We start from the raw sequence: 16,403 nt of genomic DNA on the forward strand, positions 1-16,403 counted from the left end.
AAATTAGTAATTTCATTCCTTTCATAGTGTATAATGCAGACCAGGAGCGGTAGCCTGTGTCAGTTTGTCACCTTGTTCTATTCTAATGGGCACAAGCCTCTGTAGAGCTGTTATAGTAATCAGCTGTCAAATAGAGAGTGAGACCGAGCGCGCACGCGAGAGAGAGCGAGAGCGAGAGCGAGAGCGAGAGAGAGAGAGAGAGAGAGAGAGAGAGAGAGAGAGACTGAAACATCAAGAAAGACCGCAACTAGAGAAAGACGGGATGGACAGAAAGCCAGAGAGAAAGCCCAAGAGAAAGACAGAAAGAGAGAGTGTGTGTGAGGAAGGAGAGAGTGAGAGAGGAAACAACTGGAGAAATATGAGCTGGTGCTTTAGCAGCCTGGCACATAGTGGACGAATATAGGAGCATGGAGATTAAAGCATTCTGCTCTCTCTCTCCTTGTGCTTTTTAAGTGAGATGTTTCATTAAAGAGCATCACATCTAGAAAATATTTCCCTAGAGTGAGGGTAGACATTCCTCTCTCTCCACCTCTTCATCTCTCAACCTCTTTATCTCTCTTTCTCCCTCTCTAGCCTGTCTTTCCCCTCTTGACCTCTTTTCTGTGCTCCATTGTTTGTAGCAAACATTACATTTCTCTTCTATTTCCCTTTCTAAAGATAAACCTGTTTCCATTAGCAAGCCAAGCTACTTTCCATTTTCAGAATTAAGTACCCTTTTATGTTTCTTTGTTCACTACCAACTTGTAGATATGGACTGATGGAGAACAATACTGTAATCCAGGAAAAACCTAACAATGCTTAACCCCAAACCTAACCAAATGTATCTAACCTACACCCTAAAGGCATCACAGTTTAGAGTCTTGGTTCCCGCTTTAAGCCTAAACTTTTTGCATCTGTGAGGAGAAGCAACAAGTCTGTCCGTCAATCAGTCTAAAAGCATCTGGATGCATCCTGGCACATGTCGCAGAAATGGAAACAAGCAACACACACACGCGTATCTTGGCATGGATAGAATGCAGTTTACCTATCCAACCACCTGAGGGCAGACTAAGTTAAGAAAACTAAAAGAAGCTTTCTCTGATTTGTTGGGGCCAAAGCATACATGAGTTTGAGCCAGAGATGCTTGTATCTTGCTCACAAAGATCAGTGCCCAGCCCATATTTGCTTGTAAAAGCAAAAAAAAAAATTATTCTGACTTCTGAAAGTAGATAAAAAAAACAGAAATAATTCTGAGAATCAATTTTGTGGAAGTTCGCATCACTGTTGGATTGAAACTCTGATAAGCGGCCAATTTGAATGTATCAATGAATCTACTATATAGGGGGTTCTTAACTTTCATCCCAGGGCCTAAACTGAGTAGATCTGGTTTTAAATTAAACCACATTAAAAACATACTAGCTCTCATCACATGGGGATTGGCCCTAAAACAGTGATGTTAAATGGGTCAGCCCCATAACCACAGATTTATATACAATTTGGGGGGAATTGGGCAAACTCATAACAGCAAAAGCTGTGCAGGTGGTTGAAACCAAATTTATTTAGGTTTGCTGAAATCAGAACCTTGTGGAGTGTTGCTGGGTTTAGAACAGTATTTTATCTCCTTGATATTGGGTTGGGTGGGAGAGGATTGGCTCTCAAAAGATGCCAAGTTTCTCATAACTACAGTTCAAACCTTCTGGAAACTGGATAAAAGCCACTTTGGAGCTCACTGAAGGCAATTTGGATTGTGCAGCACTTGTATGAAAACTACTTGTTATAGTTAACTGGACACCAAACATTATCTAATTTTGAACTTCCAAAGTTCAATTTGCATGTGTCAGAACGTAGCTATGTGAAAGAGAGACAAACAAAGAGAAAAGGATAGAGAGATTATGAGTCCAAGACTCAGTATAAGCTGAGCATTTGTATGTGCAGGCAGGCGTGTGTGTGTGCGGGCAACTGTGTGTTTTTCCACCTGCTATACTATAGTTCTGCTCTCTAATCTACTTGGTTTCTCTAGCCCACATCTGACTGATGTGTTCTGTGGCTCTTCAGTGGTCCGAACCACGCTGGGAGGACCTCCAGATGACTGACATAAACACACACACACACACACAACCCAATCACGGGGGTAAGAATAGCCCTGTTAGTACGGGCTAGCAGCCAGAGGCATCTGCCTAGTGGTGAGCCTCCCTTCGTGTGTGTGTGTGTGTGTGTGTTAATCTCCCTGAGAGAGTATGTTTAGGAGGACAAGGAGGTTAGAGTGAAGGAAGGCATTCCTGTATTCACTCCCTCTCTTTTTCTGTGTGTGTGCGTGAGTGTGTGTAAAATTGTCCTCGGTGATGTTATCAGCAACACAAAAAAGGTGGAAAAACGTGAAGCAACAGTAATCTCCCATTGCAAATGAAAAATCACATTCCTGTCTCTGTTCTTTTAGTAATTTTTACAGCAACAGATGCCTGTCAACTTATCAGTCTGTCCATCTGTCTAACCATCAGTAAACTTCATTGATAGACATAGGTTACAACATGGGACACAGGCAAGATGTATAATGCCAACATATTATCATTTGATTGAAATGACAATATGTTGCATTATGATTCAAATGAGGCCATTGGCAAATGCTTGGGGGGAAAATATGATGGTCTGTATATAAAGACAGACAAACACACAAACTCACCAGTCTCTCCACCTCCTGCTCACGGAGCCTCTCATCTCTCTGGTGTTGGTGGTAGTCGGTCAGTTCCTCCTTCCCACTCAGCGAGCTGATGCTCCCCCTCCTTTCCCTGAAACCCCCTGGTGGGGTCATTCCCGCCTTTCCGAATGACTGCCTCCTCTCCCCCAGCCCCAGCCCAGGCTCCAGGCCCCCCTTGCCAAATGATGACCGCCTCTCTCCGAGTCCAAGCCCCATGGTGCTGCTGAGCTCCAGGCCCACCCCACGCCGCTCCCTCTCCCCCAGAGAGAGCTCCGTTCCTGCGGACACTCCGCGGCTGGCCGGCCTTTCCGGTTCTGGAGGGCTGGAACCCGTGGAGCTGAGGGAGCCCACTGAGCTGGTGGAGGTCAAGCTGAGTTTTTTGGCCACGCGAGGGGAAGAGGAGCCCCCTGCCCTAGATGGGATGGTCACATCAGGTGGGGCGGAGGTAGAGGAGATGGAGGAGGTGGGGGGGGAGATGGTCTTAGGGGAGGAGAGGGAGATGGACACGACCCCTTCTCCCTGTGTCGTGTTCTGGATTTGATTCCTGTTGGAATTACTAGAGCTGTGATTGAGGTCTGGACTAGCATTTTGGCTACAGCTGCTGCTGTTATTGTAGTTGTAATGGTCTTTACTGAGTTTGTAACCCCCGATGATATCGGACCGTCGCGGGGGCAGTGTCGTCAATGTCATCACTCCTTTGTTGTGGTCACGGGGAGAAGGGGAGGGGCAGAGGCGTGGCAGAGAGCGGCTGTGCCCACCTCCCACCATCCCACTCAGCGAGCCTGCTGAGTACTTCCTGGTTCGGCTGCTGGGTGGCGGCTCTTGGTTGCCGTAGCTACGGCGTCCAAGACGGGGGCTTGAGGGCATGCTGGTTGCGCCTCCCGCTGACGGAGTGCTGGATGAGGAGGAGGGAGGAGGGGAGAGGAGGAAGCTTTCACTACCAGAAACAGAAGTTGAAGAGCCTCCGCCATTCCACATGGACAGTAAAGGGGAGGAGCTCAGGTTGTGTGGCCGCCGGCCATCGCTGAGGCCGAGCAGGAAGCTATCCTGGTTGCGGCCTACCGAGGAGCGGGAGGTCAGAGATGAGGAGGGGTCTGAGCGCCGGGAGGGGGAGGGAGGGGCGGCAGATTTAATCGATAGGGGCGGGCGATCAGAACCATAGAAACGCCTCGCCTGTTCCTGATAGGCCGACGAGGATGAGGCAGGAGTTGTGATAGGTGTGGTGGGAGGAGACTGAGAGATAGAAAAAGAGAGAGGAAGATGTGGGAACAAATTACTAATAGGAAATATTTTAATATTTTGTCATAATATAATATCTAGTGAATATAAAATTAAATATGACAGAAATAGATTAAGAGACAGAAATAAACAGAACACTGAAAAGACAACACTAAAAGACAATTTAAAAACCCTGGGAGCCCTATTGGACCCTGTAGCAGAAACCAGGATAATGGGTGAGCCCTGGTTAGCCATGTTTGGCCCTGTAATGGAAAATCAGGTAATGAATAAACCCTGGTTATCCCTGTTTGGCCCTGTAATGGAAACCAGGCTAATGAAAAAGGTCTGTAAGCCCTGTTAGTGTGTAGTAGAAACCAGGATAATAAGCCCTAATAAGCCCTGGAGCTAAATGATGAGCTGAATGATCCTGACCTGTGTCATGCTGAAGTAGGAGGGGTTAGCGTCCCCGTTGGCTCTCAGGCTGTTCTCCAGGGCGATCTTCTTCCGCTGCAGGGTGTCCATCAAATCCCGGAGCTCAGAGGCTGATCGCATGCCCCTAGCGCTGCTGGCTCCACCCACCACCGCATGGCTGTAGTCACTGCTAAACTTCAGGTAGTCTGGAGGGGAAAGAGAGAGACAGAGAATGGAATAGAAAATGGAGAGCAGAGGAAAGTGGAGATACATACATGAGAGCAATCATGGGTAAGAGGAGGGGGAAAAGAGAGGGAAGAGTATGGAGGGAAATGGAGACAAGGAGGGAAATTAAAGTGGTAGTAAATGGATAAAGCAGAGTGTTTGTGTAAAGAGAAAGAGAGACGGAAAGGCAAAAGAAAAAAAGAGTCAAATGAACAATGAAAATGAAAAAAGAGGACGACAGTAGACATGGAGGGAGGAAGAGAAACCAAAATAAAACCATTATGAACAGTGGGAGCAACCGTACTCTAGCAATTACATTATCCATCCATTTTCTGTTTAGTTTGTGGAAAACTTAAAACGGTTGAGAGATCAGCAACAGGAAAAGAGCAAGAGAGATGGTGGAAAAGAGGGAGGGGAGGAAGAGTAATAAAGGGTGAATGAGAGAGAGACAGAGAGAGGAAGGCGAAAATTTGAGGCTTGGTGAGTGTACCTGAAGCCGAAGCTATTCATAGACGGGGCCCTTGGCAGAACAAACCCAACCCAAACAACTGGCAGCAAATCACCCAGAATAGGAGCCAACGTGCGCACCACACACACACACACTGCATGCAAATACACATACACACTTGCACAAAACCATCCCTCTGATCCAAAACAAACACACATGTGGTAGTTTAAGTCTAACTCGAGTCCAGTTCCTTAGTTTGGGATTTTGGGAAATGAAAAAGACCACAGAACACTCTGGAATTCCCTCAAGAGCCCCCCCGCCCTGCCCAAAGACTTGTATTTAAAACGGTTGTAACAGTGAGTTTTTACTTAGATAAATTTTACTAAGCAATATTAGCCCAAACTATTTTTTGCTTGGCACCGTTAGCTTATTGAACATTCAAGTAGGTGTTGGGAACTGTTAAGGCCTTGCTGATTTCAGCAGCAGAACATTAGATTGATGGCTCCAGTCCAGTCCCACCTTCCTGTGCAGGATTCCAAAAGGCCCTCCCTAAATACCATCTCCATCATCACAGATGTAAAAATACATGGGTAGGTGAAAGCAATATGTGAGAAACCTATCCAGGTTTTTTACTTATCAGTGGTTTTATGTGGAAAACGAGCTATTACAATGTTAAGACTTAGACCACCCAGCGTTTAACTACCACACACACACACACACACACACACACACACACACACATAGAGCTTTAACACTGACACATGTGGCTCTGCCTGAGACTGACATACAAATGTGTATGTTCCATGTACACATGCCAAAATTGCATACGTGTTAAAAAATCTAGGCAGGAGTGAGAGCAGTGTGTGTGTGTGTATGTGCACATTTGAATTGCGTGCAAAGCTACTTTAGAAGAGCAAAGCTACTGTAGGTAACTGTGTGTATTAAAAAGAGTTTGCTTGTTTAAGAGTATAAGAGTGTGTGTTACAGCTGAGTCTTAATGTGTGTGAGAGAACGCCAACCTTACATGGTGGAGAGAAATGGGGCAGAAACTAAAGACATCATAAGATCTGGAAACCCACACCACACACACACACACACACACACACACACACACACACACACACATACACTCACAGGGTGTTTGTGTCCATACATGGGCAGATTTATGCGTGAGGCCTGGCTTGTATCAACTCTCTTCTATCAAGACTATTTCTCTCTTCTCTTCTATGCTCAGCTAGTCTTGCTGTGTGAGGAAGTCTTTCCCACAACTGTGTGTGCTGAAGTGTGTGTGTCTTGTCAATCTATGGGATAAAGGTAAAAACTTTTGACTATTTGTAAAAACTGTTTTGTTGTGTGTGTGGTTGTGTGTGTGTGAGGGAGAGTGAGTGAGTGAGTGAGTGAGTGAGTGAGTGAGAGAGAGAGGTCAGTCATCTCTAAGAAAATATCAGAGAGAGAGGGAGAGAGACCCGTGCATTCCTGCTGTCTAGCAGCTTAAAGAGCAAGGATCCCACTGATATATGGCACACACACACATACACCTTGCTCACACAACCCGATCAATCACCAAGGAGACAGCAGAATCCAGCTGTATCACCATGGCGATGGAGAGGCACCAGATGACAAAAACATTCCAATATGCTTTGAATTTAAGTGTGAGTATGTGTGTGTCAGTGAGTGTGTCTTTAACCAAGATTTAGGAGAGGGCTAAAACAAAACTCCTCACTTTAATATGATACCTGTGTCACACCCGCCTTCATTCTGTCTCTCTAACACACACACACATACACACACACACACACACACACTCAACACCGACATCCCAATCTCACACACCTGTCTGGGTTGTGTCTACCTGTAACTTTACCCTGACATCCATATCGGCAAAGGGTTCGCAGATGGAGGGCATATGTATTACATCAGGGGGAGAAAGCGGTGACGGAATGAGGGTGGTAGGAGGAGCCAAAAACAGATAGATGGAGGAGGAGAGGATGACGAGGGATGGAGGTGGGAGAGGGGGGGGGAGAGAGAGAGAGAGAGAGAGAGAGAGAGAGAGATGGTGATATGGCAGAACAGAGGCAGAGAGGAGGAACAGAGAAAAAAGGCCTGGGATCAAGTGCAGTTCAGGGGTGAGAGAAAGGGTTCAAGGGTTCACGCCACGTAGGGCAACTGTGTGTGTGTGTGTGTGTCTGTGTACCTGTGTTGTAGGCTAGCGGGGACACAGGACTCTTTTGTGGAAGCATGCTCTTCATTCTGCTGGCCTCCTCTGGATGGTTGAAGCGGAAGAAATAGGACTTACCCAGACACAGGGAGTAACCTGGAGAGAAAACACACACACACACACACAAATGCACAGTCAAATTAGTGATACAATGCAAATTCACCGAGACAGAGGGTAAAATAGATCATTATATATGTACATACACTCAGGCCTGGGACAAAAAGTATTTGCATGTAATTCTTAGTGTTTGTATTAGCCGGCATTCACATGGGACATTTGGCATCTGACAAATTCTGCATTGTATGGGTTGAAACCACCTAGGCTGCATTGTTGAGGGCGTGTCAACTTCATTTCGAGATCTGACTGGAATTTGATGCACTTGATGTCCTATGAAAGTGTATATTAGCCTTTGGTTTTATGTGTACAGATTGTAATTCCTTCACAACTGTATGAATGCCTACAGGTGCTTCTTGCTTGAAGAACCACACATGCACACCGTCAGATTCTGGCACACACACCAGAAAAAGGATTCTTGCAAAGAATATGGACAAACAAAGTAATTAGACCATGGTCATACATACAGTATATTGTATGCACAAGCAGGTATAAGTACAGTTTCACATTTGTATGAGCCTGGATATTTATCCACGGTAAAAGACACACACACACACATACACACACACACACACACACACACACACCCTCACGCGCAGTCAGCCATTCCAGACCACAGTGTTTGCTCTGGCCATCAATTAGGCTGAGAGGGCCAGGCATTAAACAAGATGTCAGGGTCACAACCTCTATAATACACACAGACAGCCACAGCTGTCCAAATACCTCAGAAAGGACGGGAGAGAGTGAGCGAAGCTGACACACACACACACACACACACACAGCAGGCCTGACACCAAAAAACAGAGAGAGACGAAGAAAGATGGCAAAACAGAGATGAAAAGAAGAATATGCTGATACATTGTGGAAGAGAGAGGGGTGGACAGACAGAGAAGAGGAGAGAGAATGACAACACTGGCTGATAAACATAAAGAATCATCTCTGTCTTCTCTCACACACACACACACATTCCCTGCACTCTCAGTTCTTTCAAACATAAAGCCCCACAACGTTAGCGTGTGTGTGTAAAACACTAAAAAAGCATCTCCTTAATAGCGCCCTTCCAGTTACATCAGATTCCTTGGACCTGAAGTCAGACACACAACCACTGAGGCAAGAGGGGGATGGAGAGAGAGGGAATGGAAAAAGACCGAATGGAAAAATGTCAGAAACCATTTTCTTTCTTGTCCCTCCTCTCTCTCACTCTCTCTAACCCTCTAACATTCTCAGTGTAAGATGACAGACTGGGACGCCTTTAATTAAAAAGTCCAGTTTCACCAACATCTCCACTGAAAAATCATGTTTATGCCTTAGCTTTGTCGATGTCAGTGAAAATGGCCCAATGTGTCATGAGTACATTGGTTAGAACACAGGTCATATCTGTCTAGACATTGCCTTAGTGAGTGTGTGTGTGTGTGTGTGTGTGTGTGTGTGTGTGTGTGTGTGTGTGTGTGCGTATCCAGCTGAAGCAGATTTTTTGGCTTCAAAGCGGTCTTTTCTCAGGACTAAAAGCCAGGAGGAGACTTTTTGAGTGTGGTGCTGACACACACACACACACACACACACACAAAAACAGTGTAAGAAATGTTTAGTCTACACAGCTGGACTGCGAACTTCCCAAATACACGCTCGCATAAACACTATCTTGCAGGTTCGGGCACACACCGTGAGGAAGTGGCATCATGACACACAGATAGATCAAAAGATTATAGTGTGTCTATTCTGCGTGAGAGAAAGAGGAGAGACACTAACACACACACAGAAAGAAAGAGAGTGAGAGAGGGGGAGAGGGCAGGAGGGGGGTGTTCATGTATGCTTGTGTGAGCAAGTTCTAATAATATGTGTGTTTCATGCCAGACATGAGTAATGTGTGTTTGTCTTCAAAATGGAGTGTATGCTGTGTGTGTGTGTGCGTGTACTTGTAACAGTGACTGCCTAATGACTCACATTACCTTTCAGTATTTAGCATTACACCAAACATTCATGCAGGCACACACTCACACGTACACACACACACTCTGCCAGCAGTCTACTCTTGTAAAAATCTAATTTCCTACCCTCAACAGTCTTGCCATGTGCCACTTTTAAAGAGAAGGGCAAAGTGTGCCGTCGTTATTTGTTCAGACCCCCCCACCCCTCCCCCCTTTCTAATTTCCTCTCAGCTCCTTAGCTAACAAATAACTACAAGCTACTCCTCTCCTCCTTCCCATCCTCAACACAAACACACACAAGCAGCATGTGTGTGTGCCAGAGAAAAAGAGACAAAGAGAGAGAAATAGTGTCAAAATAGTCTCTCTCTCTCTCCCTCCCCTGCATCCCACCAAACAACTCCAATCTGCTTGTATATAGACAAATCTTAAGTTTCCTTTCCACAATAACTTACGTAAAAACACATGTCCACTCCCCCCACACACACACATAAACACATACCATCCACAACAAAAACGTTCACATCTCATTCATCGGTTTACTCATTTATTAGCAAATTTAAAGTTTGCCTCCCACAACGAAACATGTAGCGTATCCCCCCAAACACACACGTACACACATGCACATGCCCTCTCCAACAACAACAAAACTTGAAATTAGTCTGTATATACATTTATAGGCTAATTTAAAGTTTGCCATCTACAAAGTCAGACCTCAGAGTCTTTGAGGACCCAGATGGAGGAGCTGTATCGCGTCTGGAGCCAATTTCTCTCCCTATACAGATCTAAGAGAACCAAACTACGCTCTCACCACAATGTTATGGGAGGGGAAACTCAAAACTGTTTCTCTATTTGGTTAACATAAGTAGAGGAACTGCCAAATTGGGACCATTATGTTAGAATGAAAAATAAACCAATTACAAAGATTCAATGTCGGACATGTGATTGGATGAAGACCGGTTACCTACCAATGGTCAGGCTTAGCGTGCATAGCAACCATGCTGCAAAATTCCCAGGGTAGTCAGAAAAAAAGATTCTTATTTTATTTTATCAAAATATCTAAAAATTAATCAAGAATCTGGTCGCCTTTAAAATGTTGAGAGTTGTTACTCTGTACGCTAAAATCTGCATGTCACTTAATGTAGCCTAACCTGAATTTACTCATACATGCAAAGACGCGCACACACACACACACACACACACACACACACACACACACACACACACCAGTGGGAGTGTAAATTGGCCCCAAAACCACAAATTAACCCTCTCTGGGCCACGAGGGTCTGGCAATAACATCATAAAAAAACAAACTGGTCATTCTCAGGGGAGTCGGTGTAGATTAGTTCATCAATCACTCACATCGTCTCTCTCTCTTTTGCACACTCACAGCCCTCTCTGGGGGCTCAATATAGATTAGATATCTTCTCTCTATCTCTATCTCACTCAAACACACACACACACACACACTGGTGTCCCAACTCTTCATGAGAAACCAGTCCTGAATCATCTCAAATCTCATACACAAAGCATCCACCTATCCATCCCACTTCTGGAAGATTGCAGAAGTTGAGTCAACCACATGTATAAACTTTTGATTTATCAATAACCAGGTAATACAGGTCCAACAGACAGACAGAAAGACAGACAGACAGATATGGGGACATACAAAAACAGTTTAAAAATCCTGCATTTCTCATTTCTTAACAATAAAGTGTGAGGTTGGAATAAAAGCCTGCATGCACTAGAGGCTGGCAGGGGCAAGACTTGTGAATACAATAACATTCATAACAATGGACCAGGTATTGTTTTCAGGTGTCAGGTAGCCTAACCGCCGAGCCTGTCTTTATAACCGCGGGCTATTTCTCTTTGTCACATGCATTCACACCAGTCTGTGAACTTGCCGGCTAATTTAGACCCCGAGGTATGCACTCACCAAGATTATTTTCCATTAAACAGTGCAGACAATAGGCTCCACCCAACAAGTTGTGACTAAAGACTTCCAAACTTTGGTCGTAAATCAGAAATTTAATTTATGCTATTCGGTGGCTATTGCAATAGCAGCACTGACGCAAGCCTCCTATTTGGCTGAAGCAATAAGCCATGTGAGGCTGTGCTGTGCAGTGATTTTATGAAAGCTAAAAGGCGTTAGAAAAGCACGATGTCGAATGGCTTATTACTTTTATAAAACAGCCATAACACACAATTATATTAAAAAGTTTTGAAAGCAATTTTTCAAAAAATCTTAAATTTTTAACTGAGAAAAAATGATACCAGTTAAGTGTTATTCTTCCGTCAAGCAATGTTGTTAATAGTAGCTAAACAAAGTGTGATTGCTAAGTACCAGCATGAGAGGTGATATCTGGTCAGCGCATTAATATCTAAATGCAGCCACAGGTGTGAGTATATTGTGTATTTTACAACGGCTTCCAATTAGAACTGAGGACCAGAATTATCAGATTTATAAAGGGAAATAATTAAGGTCAGCTGTTGAACAAATGCTGTTTATCCATCCAAACGGTTTGTTATGACGCAAAGGTAACCTGAAACTATATCGATTCGAGGTGATAACTGGGGAAATAAGACTGTGACAACAGAACAATGTCCAACCTGTTGAAAGAGCATGTGAGGTTGGTTTGAAAATAGCAATGTTCACACAACTCAAAAGAGTGAGATGTCTGGTGGGAAGCTGAATCAGCCAAAAGCATCACAGCGGTATTACAGCAAGAGGGAGAGAGAGACACACAGATAGAGCACATGAGAATATTAGACACATTAACACACAACATACACACATGCCCCCAAGCACATGTATACACAAACAGAAACACAGAGCATACATACATGATAACTGGCACACTTGTCAATGGGTTCATGTTGTGTAGAAAAGGAGAGAGAGGGAGAGAGAGAGAGAGAGAGAGAGAGAGAGAGAGAGAGAGAGAGAGAGAGAGAGAGAGAGAGAGACCACTGAGATTTCAGCTAGCTAGTCACTGAATTTTAAGAGATCCGTTACAAACCTTTTAACGAGTCCCATTCAGTGAATACATATGAAGGCAGAGGAAAAAAAACAAAAACACCTTTTCTTCTTTCTTTACGTCTGACAAATTACCATGACAAGAGCTCAAAAAGACTATTACTAAGACGGAAAAATTAAAAAGTCAACACTATTGTCGGTCTTATCCCTGCTGCTGTTGTTTTCCTCCCTCCTCAACGGTCACAAGCCTCCTAGCTCGTCTTGACTCCGTCTCGAAGTTCACTGATTTACCATCCACGAGACTGTGGCCAGGACGGCACCAACTGATCTTAAAAAAGGGGGAGGGGCTCTGAATTTTACAAGAGCAGACGGTTCAAAGACTGACGAGGAAAACAAATAACCCTGCTCACAGTTTATACGATCAAAAACAATGAAAAGAAAACTAACTTGAGTGTGAATAACAAAAACTCCATACCCAAATCAACCGCTCACTACGCCAGTACCCCTATCTGTAAATGGTAGGTTCAAAGTCTATTAGACAGTGAGGTATTTGGTAGACGCCCCCCTCACTTTTCTTTCTTTGTCTACCTACCTATTTCCCCCCTCTCTTCTTTGAAATACCTAGTTGGAATGGACCTCAGACTAGTTGGAGTAGGCTATGTGCTGGCTGAAAAAGAATAACCTTACACAAATGGTGATTTCCATTAAATCCACAACCTAATTGATTTTAAATGTACTCAATTTCACTTTTGAAACAAAAGCACTAGGGGGAGAAAGAGAAAGAAGGGGGTAAAAGAGATTTGGATGGTATGAGATAGGGGGGAAGCAGACAGACAGACTGCCTAGAGAGAAAGCAGAAGAATGAAGGAAGGAAAGATAGGAAAGATGACCTGAGAGAGAAGAAGAAGAAAAACATCATCTCTATTTTTTCAGGGAGAACTTTGCCCTTGGCTCTGATTCAAGGTAGCCCCCCCCCCCCTCTCTCTCTCTGTCGCTTTCTCTCTCTCTTGTCGGTAGTAAGTGTTAGTGTCCATTATATTTGATAAGATGAAGATGAGAGTTCTTTGTTTCCACCTGTATGTGTGAGTGGTGAGTGTGCGTGTGCGTGTGTGTGTGTGTGTGTGTGTGTGTGTGTGTGTATGTGTGAGAGAGAGAGAGAGATTAAGTAGCCTATGTGTGGATAGTAGAGCAGTGATGTTTTATCCATTGGCTAGATTTCCCTTTGGCTCACACCAATCTGAAGTTAAGAATGAGTTTTAGATTCACTCTCTATGGGATGTGAACACAGCAAAAAAAATGTATATGAATAAGTCAATGAATCCCTATGATTGTAGGATTCAATGGATTCATTCACGTGCAAAAATACACTTCCTATACACTATCCTGTTCACTGTTGGTTTCTGTAATCTGCATAAGTTCCCTCTCTCTCTCTCTCTCTCTCTCTCTGCAACCTCTTGTTTATTTGACCCTCCACAACTTTCCAAACCATCTTGCCCTCTTGACCTGCCCTGACTTTTACCTTCTGTCTCTTTCTCTCCTTCTCTCTGCCCCCACCTGCTGCTCCTTCACAATGCCCTGGCCTCGTGTGTGTAGACACACCAAGATGTTGTCAATATTTGAATCGGCCAGCCACAGCGGGGAGATAAATAGGCCTGTCAATATTTAACTGAAAGTGGCCAGGCCACACACGGGACACACAAGACAAAATAGAAAGGACAGATACAAAGGAGGGACGTATGGTGGAAGAATAGTCAAGGTAAGAATGGAGGTGGAGAGATACTGTACGTCCTCTGAAATGAGAGAGGTATAGGAGAAGGAAACAAAATGTGATGGAAAGCATTGAAGAGGGCAGAGAGAGAGGGAGAGGTTTGTAATTTAGTGAAATACAAAGAAAGGGAAATAGGGGAGAGGAGAGAAGAAGGACAGAAAGGACAGACAGACAATAGATAGACAGATAAACAGACTGTCAGACAGAAAAACATAGACAGAGATGTGAAGGCAGGGGGAAGATAAAGATAAGAAAAGAAAGACAAGTTATCAAACAAACTTTAGAGTTTGGGAGGCTAGTGAGTGTGTGTGTTCTATAATCTACGATCGTGGAGTTTGGAGACTAGTGTGTGCTCTGCAGTTGTTGGAAGCTGTGACTCATTGTAGCAGCTAGCTGTTCCAAACCACTACTAATGAAACTAACCCTAAAGGATAGGAGGCCAAACCAGGGAAGACGTATGTGCACACACACACACACACACACACACACACACACACACACACACAACACACTAAAGCAAATGCTCACACACACATAGGTCTGTACATATATACTTACATACAACACACACACGCACACACACATACACACACACACACACACACACACGCACACACACACACACACAGACACACACACACTAAAGCTAATGCTCACGCACACATAGGTCTGTACATATATACTTACATACAACACACACACACACGCACACACACACAAACAAACATACACATAGCCGTTTCCATGCAGAATGTCAGCCATATAACTGTACTCATGTGACTCATACACACATTGAGAGGAATGGAAGTTAACCAAACCACAAACTAACCACTCTCTCTCTCTCTCTCTCTCACACACACACACACACACACACACACACACACACACACACACACACACACACACACACACACACACACACACACAAGGGTTATGAAATACAGAAAGTATGTACACTCCATGCATGCAGTGCAGTTTACTGCAGTAGGCACAAACACACTCACTCACTCATCTTTCACTCCAACTCCATACTATTATTGTCCAGTAGGTGGCAATATATCAACACTTGCATGGTTTGTTTGCCTTCAAATTGTGTGTATTGTGTATTGTGTGTGTGTGTGTGTGTGTGTGTGTGTGTGTGTATCTTACCTTGCGTGAGTGGTGTGGGCACAGCGACCTGCACTCCGTCCAGACTGCAGAGGTGACCGCAGGGGTCCAGAGTCACCACCCCTCCTGTGTTGGTGTGTTAGTATTCAACATTAAAATTAAAACTGCACATCGCTGCATTATAATAAACCACTCTTTCCAAATTGTTTCCTTCTTTTGAATTGACTGGTAGGAGAATGTGAAAAAATATGTCACACTCCTGGTTTCACTACCCATTTTAAGACACAAAGAGACAAGAAATGTTTGCACACATAAAGCCATGCAATTTTTGTCTTTATTGCTACGCTTTTGGTCTGAGAGCTTAGTGTAGCAATTATACAGAATCTACCACACAGGAATACAGGAATAGACAACAGGGAGAGTGCAATCAGAAGTACAGTGTTTATTTTGTTCCTTTCAGAGTTGCAATCAACTTATGCACTCAGTCACTCAGCTTCTCCTTGTCTCTTCCCAAGCTCCTCTACCTACTGATAGTGACCATAGAATATTTATGTACTGCAAAATATTTCTACCTTAACAAGTCACAGTCTGATATTCAGTCTTAAAATTGTATTTTCTTAAAACAAGTGAAAAATCCTGCCAACGCGTTTCTTTCCAACACTGTTTGACTTGTTTGAAGAATTTCTTGTTTGAAGAATTATTATCTTGAAACAAAGCAGAACAAGGCAAATTGCTCCACTAGTATCAAGAAAATGATACTTGATTGAAAAATATTCTTGAAATAATTACATTTACATTGGTGGCAAGTGAAATAATCTCTCTCCCATGGCAGATATTTTCAATTGTCAAGTAAAAAAGAAAAGTAAGATTCAATACTAGTTTAATTACTTTTTCAGGTTGATATTTCTTGCATGGGTTTAATGTGCTGCTTGATTTCTCAACAGGCTGCTCCTCATCTGTCTCTGCTCCCAAATCAATGTTCCACCTCTGCTTGCCAATGTTAGCAACAAAGATGTAAGCTGGAGCTGGATCTAAGTGTAACTCTGTATAGACTCTACTGAACCCCAGGGAAACCAAGCAAAGTTCAGCTTGGTTTGCGGTATAATTCTACAGACTTGCCAGTTCAGAAACGCAAAGAGGACTCAGTGATGTCATTTCAGAAGACTGCCATCTTTTTTAACTTGGTCCATAGAAAGTGAACTGACACCAACCTTGATTGACGATGAGACAGTGCTCTGCCTCGATGCCGGGCCCCTGGATAGTGATGTCCTGGGGGACTGGGGCGTCCTCACGACCAATACGGGTCACACCTGGAACATCA

At 43.9% G+C, this 16,403-nt stretch overlaps 1 protein-coding gene across 3 annotated transcripts in view; it reads right to left on the reverse strand.

Moving 5' to 3' along the window:
* phldb2b (pleckstrin homology-like domain, family B, member 2b) overlaps window positions 1-16,403 on the reverse strand; it is a 50,066-nt gene that overhangs the window by 21,044 nt on the left and 12,619 nt on the right. For all 3 annotated transcript variants that reach the window (XM_078291333.1, XM_078291334.1, XM_078291332.1), the window contains exons 4-8: window positions 16,294-16,392; window positions 15,125-15,208; window positions 7,171-7,290; window positions 4,325-4,509; window positions 2,660-3,907 (exon numbers count right to left, since the gene is read on the reverse strand). In XM_078291333.1, coding sequence (XP_078147459.1) covers window positions 2,660-3,907; window positions 4,325-4,509; window positions 7,171-7,290; window positions 15,125-15,208; window positions 16,294-16,392 — 1,736 coding nt within the window. The remainder of the gene's footprint in view (window positions 1-2,659; window positions 3,908-4,324; window positions 4,510-7,170; window positions 7,291-15,124; window positions 15,209-16,293; window positions 16,393-16,403) is intronic.

This window comes from Centroberyx gerrardi, chromosome 22, assembly GCF_048128805.1.
Source record: "Centroberyx gerrardi isolate f3 chromosome 22, fCenGer3.hap1.cur.20231027, whole genome shotgun sequence".
Lineage (NCBI taxonomy): Eukaryota > Metazoa > Chordata > Actinopteri > Beryciformes > Berycidae > Centroberyx > Centroberyx gerrardi.